Below are 11,418 nucleotides of genomic sequence, written 5' to 3' on the forward strand. Positions count from 1 at the left end.
CTGTATAGCAAATTCTAGGATGGTCAGAGCTCCATAAGATGACCCTGTCTCAGAAAGAAAATGAAAGAATAACACCAACAAGATGGCCTAATGGGATAACAGACTGACCTTAGGAATCAGCAGACATTCTAGCCAATGGCCATCCCACAAACGACTAGTCAAGGGGCCTAACTCCAGGGCACTTTAAGCACTTTGGGTCATTCGCCGGCATTTTTGGTCCTCACCACTCTGAAATGTCCCTCTCAAAGGCCCCGGTAGATGGAAAGAAGCTGTAATATACTTTCTGGGAAGAGTATCTTCTTCAGAGTTTTCTCCCAAGCAGTGCCTCAGAGACAGAAGTGGTAAGGTGGGTTTATGGAATGAAGCTACAGCAAATTCAGTGTAGGTATACTTTCCATTGGCCTGATCTTCATAAGATGTGTGAAGAAAGAAGACATACCATTAACAGGAGATTTTGGCAAAAGGTCATGTGTAACTTGTCATGGAAATCTTGTGTGAGAAGTCTTGGCCTCTGAGCATCCCTCAGTGATTTCGTAGATGCTTAATGTCTAGGCTATAGATATCTGTCTAGTCTTCAGATTTCCAGTAAGAGCTAAGAATGTTGATTAATTGAGTTAATCAGGGGTCATAGCCTCCCCCAGCCCCTTTATTCACATTGTCATTAATACTCTAAAGCCTCCCGTTTTCACTCTTGTTCCATCCGAAACCTGATGTGAGTTTATATAAACACCAAAATTTAAGTAACATTTCACAAAATCATTCTTAGCTGTCTCCATAAACCAGCTGCCTGGACCATTCGTTCTTCGAGGTATTTGCATTATAAGCAAAGCCTTTCCATGAAGGGTTCTGACCCCTGAAGCATCAGAATCAGGATGAGACAAAACCAGACAAGATAGTCATTCCAGACAACTAGTGATTTCTCCAAAAGCACAACAAAGACATATGGCTTAAACAAGCTGGACTTCCATTGCTGCTGTCATGAATAGTAAGATGAGGTCATAGATATCCCACCTTATGGATAAATGCCTGCTGTCAATCACCCTGTGATGAGAGACATCCCCTGGAACCATCTTCTCTTTAGAAACTTGCTGCTGCCGTTTCCCACTCCTAGACCTGTGGCCTTTAACCATCTTCATGACTTTTCATTTCAATGGAGAATTATTAAGCAATGATCATACGTGTATGCATGTTTGCTTTTAATTATATGTGTGCAAATATGATACCAAAAACTGAAGAATACTTTTAGTAGTGGGTTTATCTTGAATGATATTAAATGTCTATCTATATTTCTTGGGGAGTTACAATATATTTGACTCTGTTTGGCCTCCTCTCCCTTCTGTCATTCAGCAAATATTCACTGACTCTTTGTTGAAGGCAAAGGATAGAAAACTATGGCTGAGATAGTGCCCTACTCTGAGGATATTATTATCCATAATAGAATGAACATCTGCCTTCCGTTACAAGAACCTAAAACTCTTTAAGGCAATATTTATGTTTCCAGGTAATTAGTGTTTCATCTTTCAGGCTAGACAATTGCTGTATTTAGACTCTACCAATAAAAAGTGAATGGCTACAGGAAACCATACTTAAAAACATAACCAAACTATGGTCTTAATGTTATTAATAAATAATACTTTCTTTCTCATAAAATGTCACCATATTCCTAAGGTGTCCCCTCAACTGATGTTCCAAATAGAAAATTATTCTCTGAGATTCAGACACCAAAACAAAAAGAATTGTAAAAAAAATATTAGCACATACCAAAGTACTAATTATTGTTCCCAGATCTTATTAATTATCACTTTTTAATCAAAGCAAGCATCTAAGTAAGGGACTTGACAGGCTGTCACACTGGACTTCAATGTGGTTTCAGAAATAGAATATCATATAGGGATTTCATATTTTCTAAGCCCATCATTCACTTATAGCCTAGAATTTTCCGTTATGCCCAACTAAAACTGGTACCTACACAATCTGACATATCTAAAACAAGTCTTTGCTTTCCTTTAACTATTGCTATAGAGAAACATCTTGATGCTTAACCTTAGCATGGGGAGGGAGAGGTGCCTATCTGTATTGACTGTGAAAGCATTAGATGACTCTATCTACCCAGAAATTTAGTACTCAATTTATTTCCCCTAATATACATATCCAATAAGAAATGGGTTTGTAGTCCTGGTACAAAAAGTCTAACCGAGATTTTAAATGTGAACCTGAAAAAAACACTAGCTACCTAAAAGATTGCCTCTTCTTATTCCACCCAGTCATCCACTATTAATAGAACTGTAAAATAGAAGGAATTTATTATCTTAGATGTCTAAAAAGAAAAACAGACTATCTTTGAAAATGCTCCCTGAGAGTAAAGATGCTTAAACATAGACTCAGATCCACACAGTCTTTGGAAGGGTTGCTTTGTGAAATTCTGGAGAGGATACTATGATATGTGAGTCCTAACTCTGTGTTCCATTTTAGTTTCTAGATGTTGTGAAGCTTGTTCATCAGAAGTCCTGGAAGGTGGGAGATATATTTCACGCGGTTGTCCAGTACTGCAAACTGCATGCAGAGCAGAAAGAAGGGACTCCGAGTCTCTTTGACTGGCTTCTGGAACTAGGATAAGTCAGGTGTACCCTTCAAAGAATTTCCCTACTCTATCCCAGCTTAAGTCACAGTGGTTTGCGCTAAATGCTCTGAAACTTTCTCAATACACACAGCATCCCATTAGCAGAACTATTTAAAAATCTGCTCCAGTACCATGTACAAGGAATGAATCTGAGAGACTATGAGATATTGATCTGTACTAATCAATATCACCATGGGAATGTCCAGAAAGGAATTGTATGAGAATGATTTCAAAAAGACATACTTAAGTGAGGCTCAAATAGGAAAGTGTATAACAGTTCTAGCCTCCGGGAAAGCTACACTCACATATACATCACAATAGAGAGTGAACTATAACATCTCCGGCTATATGAATCAAATAGAAACAAGGTCATTGGGTCACAGTAATTCTATAAATTATGCTAACACTTTCATTGCACTTTGTTTAATGGATACAGAAGTTGTCCACCTAAGAAGTACTTAGGATACAGTAAGTTTCCATGCCTTTTTATGAAAGATTTCCACTCTCAGACCAGAATCGATGAATATTAACACACATGAAACAGTGTTATCAAAATCCATGTGAGGTGATTCCATTGATTTGCAGAAGCTGATAGGTATTGCACCCCTCCCAAAAGTACCTGAGCTTCTCAAGAAACTAATGTCCTTCAGTGGGCAAAGAGAAGCTCAAGGTTTCCTTTTTTCCATCACTACATTTATTACTTGGGTAAAATTATTAAGGGGTTCTTGCCTAAAGGCAAGCTTTTAAAAATAAACAGTAAAATAAATAGTAGCCTCTTGAGGGAAAACATATGCCTGTGCATTGAAGTATATGAGAAAAATCATTTGTTTCATTGTAAATTATGAAAAGATTGTCTAAATAATATATTGATTTGTTTTAGAGCATTATAAACTATGAAAAGATTGTTGTCCTAACTTTTAGAGTGTCATGAACCACTGGAGGTTGATTGTACCATGAACGTGTTGACATCTGTATAGTGGACTATAGTGAACATGTTTCTCCAAAGATATTTATAATGCTGGATTCAGGGTAATGGTCTTGTACTTGAAAAGGCCAGCTAGGGATGCAGACTTTTTGGGTGGATGATATTGACACTAAATTAGAGAAATAGAAGCCTTTAACACATTTTTTTAATTTATAGCAGAGATGTACTCTTTTGAAAATTCAGAGTATCTGTATGACACTAGAAGTCTTCTTTCCCTTTCAATTAACTATGCTACATTCACTTTTATTTTCTCAATCAGAAAGATGTTCAGTATGTATCTTCTGAAATACTATGCTTTTACTCTATTTTAAAATATGAACCAGGCCCCACACCATCAATGTCAATCTTGCTGAGCTATCAATCACATCCTAAGACTATAAAAAAGCTTCCTGGCAAGCCATAACCTCCTTGCCCCGTGACAGAAATCTTTTTCAGACCTCAGTGGGCATTCATCATGCAGATGGTCCAGATTTAGGTGTTATGTTCAACCTGATGAATTACCCGGGCTTTGAAATCTACCCATCATCTCAAACGGAACTGTCTATACTTCTTTGTGCTAATACATGGGGAAACAAGATTTTTATTGTTTTGACCATCCCAGAATATTGTGTGTAAACTCTTGTTGTGCCCGAATCAATGTTTACTTATCCTCCAAAGCACAAATACTGGATGTAAACATGTGTTGTACCTAATGTTGCAAACTAATCAATAAAGTTATGTGGCAAAATTGTTATTCCATCTTTTTCTCCTAGACTCTAGAACCTAGGGCTTTAAGATCTTTATCTAAATTTTTTTAAAAAATGAAAGAAAGAAAGAAAGAAAGAAAGAAAGAAAGAAAGAAAGAAAGAAAGAAGTTATGATTTGATTTAAAAATAAATAAAAAAGAAAGAGAAAGAAAGAAAGAAAGCAGAAAGAGAGAGAGAGAGAGAAAGAAAGAAAGCAGAAAGAGAGAGAGAGAGAAAGAAAGAAAGCAGAAAGAGAGAGAGAGAGAGAGAGAGAGAGAGAGAAAGAAAGAAAGAAAGGAAGAAAGAGAAAGACAAACATACATAGTCATACTGTAAGTAGATGAAGATAGGTGTGCCAATAAGATAAAATTTGCTATCCTGATTTCAATTTTTGATTAAGTAAATGTTCAAGACAATCTGTTAGCATCAGGAATGTTCACTGTAGATCACTGGTTCCTAACCTTGGCACTCTTCACATTTGGAACAAGATAATTTTTTGCTGTGGGGTATTGTCTTGGATAGTGTAGGATATTTAGCTGCATCTTGACCTCTCCCAATTAGATATTGATAATTGCCTCTTTCTGACTGTCACCATCAAGAATGCCTCCAGATATTGCCAGATGATTCTCAGGGAATAAAGGCGAGGCTGCTTGAGGACCAATAAGGGTAACAAAGTGAAGGCACAGTACCTGATCCCCAATAAGTAAAGGAGGATGAGCTGAATCCTGCAGTTTAAGGACCAGAAAACCAGGCATCCCCTACCCACAGCCCATGGAGGCAGCCTTTACCCTAAATCTTGGCGACCAGAGAAAAAGACATAAGACCAACACGGAGTCTGTAACCTCAGGCCCACAAAACTGTAATGGCTAAAGAACTCAGAAACTGTGTGTTCACAATTACAATTTACTGCAGCAAATGGGCAGAAGAATCAGACCGGGAAAGACAAAAAGACTTATAGGACCAAGTTAAGAATAATTTAGTGTAGACTTCCAGGTGATTCCTTCCCAGACACTTGCATAGGATGATCTTCATTCTTTGGCAATGATATATAAGATATGTAACAGCACATACAAAATATGTCAACCAGGGGAATACACTCACCTACGCCTCGGTATCTAGGTCTTTTATTGAGCTTCAGTCAAATAAACATGCACATGCTGCACCTGAGTAACTGACTATATCTTTTGTCAGGGAAGCATCCCTCCAGACCAATAAATGACAATGAATTATGTTAATGCCATATGTTATCTAGTAAAAGTGGAACCACAGGTCCCCTATATGTTACATATCCAAAAATAAAAAGAAGAAATACTCATACCCTTGAGCAGGCAGAACATCCTAAAGATGTGGTAGTTAACTTTAGGAGTCAGACAAGAGCTAATTCTATAGCTAAGCTTTTGAGGGAAGGAGTGGGGCATATTGTCAGCAATGTAGATCTCCTGAGTTAAGTCTTCCTGCAAGGACAATGTCATCTGCTATCTAGCGTGACCAGTGGAATGCATGTGCCTCCCTCTTTGATTGCAAGTTCACTGAGGCAAGGACTGTATTCAATTCATTTAAGGTACCTGCTGTACTCTTTACACAATGCCTTCTCCATAGCTGATGTCAAACTGAACTGGAAAAGCTAATAGACACATGGAATAGTACCATACCCATGGAGAATACGTCCTGCCACATGAGTTAGTCTAATCTAGAAACTCTTTCAAAGACATGCCCAGATTTTTGGCTTCTGTAGAGATTCTAAAGCAATAGAGTTAATCAAAATTAACCATGACAGCAGCTGATAATATTTGATCATGAATTCTAGTAATACAACTTTGTTTTGAGGTTCTTCTGGGCTGACTAGAGACCTGCTAGTTGATGTAAAATGCCATTCATATTATCTAATGAAATTATTTTGTTTTTCATGTAAATGAATAGTCTATAGATACTGGATGTTTATTTAAATCACATGAGAATGTTTGACCTAAAATATTAGAAAACACAGCATAGAGAATGGTGTAGTGATACTGGAATGGCTTTAAGTATTATTTATCTGCATTATCATCAGGATTCAGAGGCCAGTTGAAGGCAGATAGACTTGAATGAAATGAATGGAGTGGGAGGAATCACTTAAGTCTAACCTAGTTCTGCAAATAAACAAAATGTCAGTATAACCACCTAAGTATTCTCTCATTGATATCATTAAAAAACACCCCACCTGTCTACACCTGTCTCTCATTCTGCTCAGCTTTCACTGATCCTCAATAGGAAAGGAAGGGTGCTTGTTCTTCAAGGATGTCCTTCATCCTTCATTGAAAGTTAACTTTTCTTTGCATTTGAAAGATCCCCACTCCTTTGGTGAATTCCACCCAATTTATTATTACATACTTTGCTCTGCTTCTGACTCAAAATGTGGCATGGATTGTAAATGCTAAATGGGCCGTGATGCTCTTAGCACACACATCCCAAAGGCAAAGACTAAGGATGGCTGATGTTGTCCTTGAGCCTAATACCTGGTGCAAATTCTGTACATATATGACATAGTTCTCTCTTGTCAAGTGAAAAATGGCAGTTTGTGGCCCTCAAAAACTGGCAATGAGACTCCCCTCACACTGAAGAAAACAAAACGAATCACCATTTGTTTGATAGAGAGGGAGGGTAAGCAAAACCAGACTGTTCTTTAGTTTCAACTGTTCCCAGCCCTTCCCTGGGCCCATGCATGACATTTATGAAGGGTAAGCTTGACATCTATGTCAAATAACAGACCAATTATTTTTGACCTGGCCATATTTTTAGTAATAAAGGAATCAGATCACATGCTGACCTTTTGTGAAACCCACAGAAATGTCAAAAAAAAAAAAAAAAAGGAAAAGAAAAGGAAAGAGAAGAAAAGCTCCACTAAGCTAGATTAGCTATTTCCTTCTTCCTTCATTTTTGGCAGCAAGATGTCATTTTAAATCTGAATGTGGAAGATGATATAAAAAGCATTTGTTTGGGGTTGTAGCTGTGTAGAAGATCCAGCCCACTATTAATTGTTTCTGAAAATTTGTTTTGTTAATAGAAGGAATAAGTACATAGGCAATAAGACCTGTGAGGCCACTTCCAAAGGAGCATTTTCATTATAAATTCATGGATGAGGCAGAGATGGGGACCAGAGCAATGTCACAGGGTCTGTGGTGTCTGGTGTCTCGGGAACAGGACTGGGTTTCCTAGGAAGACTGGAGCATGAAGCTGTGGCTCTTTGTGTTATAAGTGCCTTAGGCAAGATACTAGAGATCAAATTTTGAACTAATATATGTAATATATGTAACATACAATATATGCAACATATGTAACCATAATTTATGTAATTATTAATAGATGTAACTGTAATTTATTTTTTACTGCCAGAGCAGAAGTTTACTTAGCAAAGCAATGGAAGATTATTAAGTGAAGAGGCAGAATGTAGTTAGAAAGCTAAGCTAAGCAAGCACCACAGAAAGAGACTGGAGTGGGTTACCCACAGTATAGAGCTGCAAAGTGACTTTAGCATGGTGGATTTAAAAAAAATCAGGCAAGGGGGACTTTCCAATTTTTTATGAATTAAGTTGTTCATTGATGATTTCATATGTGTCAATAACGCATTTGAATTACTATCTCTCCCATCTACACTACTCCCGTATGTGTAAAATCCTCAAAAAATAAATGAATAAAACTTTCAATTAAAAATATATACTTTTAAACAAATTGTCTGTAGAACATCTCCTCATCAAGGAAGGATGGTAAGGAAAGGATGTGGGAAGGAAGAAAGGATGAGAGGTAGGTGAGGGAGGCAGAAGAGAAGAAAATCAGGAGAGAGAAAGGAGAGCAGAAAAAAGAAAAGTGCCCTGCTCAGCACACATGCTACTTTCCTGTGTGTAACGTTCATTATTTAATATTTTCCAAGTTTAATTTATATTCCCTTCTCTCCAGTGGTCTTGTCCATGAATACAACAGATGGAGATCATACCCATGTGACTTCTCCCTTCCAGCTCCTACTGGAGCCCTTCTCCACATCTTCCTACCTACTTCTCATCATCTTTGTCTACTTCTTTCTCCTCTTCCTCTTCCTCCTCTTCCTCTTCCTCATCTTCTCTGTTTCTACAATACACAAGAGTTCAATTAGTGCTGCCCACGTACACTTGGACAAGGGCTGTCCACTAGCACATGGGCAAACTACCATGGATCATGATGCAAGAAAACTTACACTCCCCCCTTCTGTAGCCATCACTTGCCAAAACCACCTCATCAAAAAATGCTTTTTAAAAAAAATAGCTAATTTTAACATGAGATAATTGTACCCCAAAGGGAGGGAATCAGGTCTCCAACTGTATAGGTAATTGTGGATGGCCTTGTCAGACATCAGTGGAAGTGGAGGACCATGGTCCCCAAAAGTTTGGATCTCCCAGTGTTGGAGAATTCGAGAGCAGGAAGATGGGACGGGGAGGATGTTTGGAGCACACCCTCATAAAAATAAGAGGAGGGGGTATGGGATAAGAGGTTTGGGGGAGAATGGGAGAGGAGATAACATTGAAAGGTAAAAAGGTAAAATATCCAATAAAAAAAAAAACAGATAAAGGGTCTGAAAAAAAAGAGAGAGTTTACTTATTTCAAATTATTTTCAAAAGTTTCTAGGAGATGCTAATTGGCTACGATCTTATTTTAAGCTCTCCACAAAAGAATTTGTGTCTGTTTAATATTCTCAAGAGAGATGTAAATCCTAATTTCCCTCAACAATTAATTGACAAAAGAGAAGTAATCTCACAAAAAGTAGAAGAAGCTACTACTAATCGATGTATTATTATATAGTCTGATTAGTTGTCGGCTGTGCTACAACAGTTCTTTGATAAAAGAGATTATTAATATAGATTTATATTTTTTAAATAGTGTCTTCATGACTCTCTGAGTGTGGAAGGATCGGCTGTTAGTGCTGCTGCCCTGATTTTACAAGAACTTTGAAAAATTGGCTTTAAAAACAAAAGAGAGGGAATGACACGCACCCCCCCCCCAGAAGGAGTCCCCCTGAAATACTCTCCATCATGCCTTGTTCACTTTTAACTCTCTAAAACTGAAAGCTCATGGCAAATCTGATGCCGACTGCCTCTGGCATCACCAAGACCAATAAAAACTATGCCACAGCTATGTGGAAGGACCCTTTTATCCTTAAAGGGAATGGCCCAGACCCAGTTCTCTTATGGGGCTGAGGATTGATATGCTTGTTTGATACCACAGAAGGCACAGCTAACTGGCTACCAAAAAGATTAATGAAATAAATAGATACCCCCACAAAGCCAGGCCCAACCATAAATTAGATGGATAACAATTGACATCCAGGGAAGAGAAATCTCCCTGAGAATTCCCTTCTTTTGCCTTTCCAGGTAAAAATGAATCACCCATGATGTCTGGTGTTAGAAGTTCTAATCCAAATGCTGGCCTCCAAATTTATTCTACTCAGACCTTTGAAGGGCCATTGACAAGAACATCAAACAGCTAGAGATTGACATCACGAATCTGAAGAAACCCCTTGTTTCGCTGTGTGAAGAGACCTCCAAAAATCACAAAGATCCTTATTGGACTTGATTTACTCTATTACAATAGAAAAGGCTGTGTACAGCTCTTGACTGTGTACAGCCCTTAAAGAAGAATGAATGTTGCCTTTACATAGACAAGACAGGGATGGTTAAAGAGAGCATGAAAAAGGTCAGAGAAGGCCCTGAGAAAAGACAGAGAGAGAAAAAGAAAGATGAGTGCTGGTACAAGAATTGGTTTTCAGCCTCTCCATGGTTATCAACCCTACTTCCTCTCATCTTGGGGCCATTAATTGGGTTATTTTTGCTTATTTCTTCTGGTCCCTGGGCCTTAAATAGGCTGACTAACTTTGTGAAACAACAGATAAATAATTTGGTAGCAAAACCTATTCAGATACATTATCGTAAGTTAACTATGGAGGACCACAAAACTCAAGATGAAGTTATTACTCTATCCAGGGTGTTCCCAAAACCCATCTCCACCCAACCTAAAAGAGGGGACTTCCGCCCCTAGACCAAGCAGAGAGGGGCACCTAGAACCCCCGCTGACTGGCAATCTGAATTCTTGCTTAGGCTATGAGGCTAAGCATTGCAAGGGAATATAAATAAAAGTTCAAAATATCTCTCTGAGTTCCCTGAGAGACAAGCCTGACTGCATAGGGGTTGATGTCAAAAGTATCCCCTCTCCAGGAAAAAGACATCGGGATGGGTATGGCCCTCATGCCTCACTGGACAACGACAGGGGAACCAGAGCCATTACAAGGTCCCCTTCAATTACTGGAGGTCAGGCCTCTATCCCAGCCTTCACAAGATTAGAATTGCCACAGCCCTTCTATACTTAGAGAAAAGAGGAGATGTCAGGGGCAGACCTGCTTATACACTGAAGGCCTAAAATCAGCCATAGGCCTAAAATCAACAATAGGCCTGTCATACATGTATACTAACACAAAGTGTTGGGTCTCTGTGGAAAAACATTGAAACAGATGGCTATAAGCTATTGTAGACAGGCAGTTTTTGTGGAAATTTATCAGCCTGAGTAGTCATAGACCTTGTAAATAGGTAGCTTTGGCAGTTTATATCAACTTAGATAAGGACAAGTGAATCATAGCAACCTGTCCCCTGAACCTTCACCCAGCCGATACCCTGTTCAGAAAGATATCTGTATTCCCCCTGAACACCCACGCTCCAGTGTCATCCCCTTCCCCATGTCCTGCCTTTTTGTGTGCATAACCCCTGTGTGAATAAGTAAAAATTACGATCTGAAAAAAAAAAAGAAAGAAAGGAAATTGTGCCCCCAGAAGAAACACAGTATTTAGATCATAAAGAATGCCATAGCTGATACACATGAGGTTAAATGTCCATTTTGAATACTGCAAGAATGGGTCAAAGCATGGCACCCATCCATGGCACTCAATGAGTTTCCTGTTTAGCATCAGGTTGTAGTTCTCTTCAGCTGCTCAGGGGTGAGGACCTAACATTGATACCTCAGTCAAGCCATATTGGTTTACTTTTCTTTCATCCAGAGTCCGGAAAAACAGAATGATTGTAACCACTACTAAA

General features: G+C 38.6%; 1 protein-coding gene across 1 annotated transcript in view; it reads left to right on the forward strand.

Annotated features, from left to right (window-relative positions):
- Sphkap (SPHK1 interactor, AKAP domain containing) overlaps positions 1-4,343 on the forward strand; it is a gene marked incomplete at its 5' end in the record, with an annotated part of 37,305 nt that extends 32,962 nt beyond the window's left edge. Inside the window, one exon of the mRNA XM_028781281.1 lies at positions 2,473-4,343. Coding sequence (XP_028637114.1) covers positions 2,473-2,616 — 144 coding nt within the window. The remainder of the gene's footprint in view (positions 1-2,472) is intronic.
- Between the last annotated feature and the right edge of the window lie 7,075 nt (positions 4,344-11,418).

Source organism: Grammomys surdaster, unplaced genomic scaffold, assembly GCF_004785775.1.
Source record: "Grammomys surdaster isolate TR1022 unplaced genomic scaffold, NIH_TR_1.0 394, whole genome shotgun sequence".
Lineage (NCBI taxonomy): Eukaryota > Metazoa > Chordata > Mammalia > Rodentia > Muridae > Grammomys > Grammomys surdaster.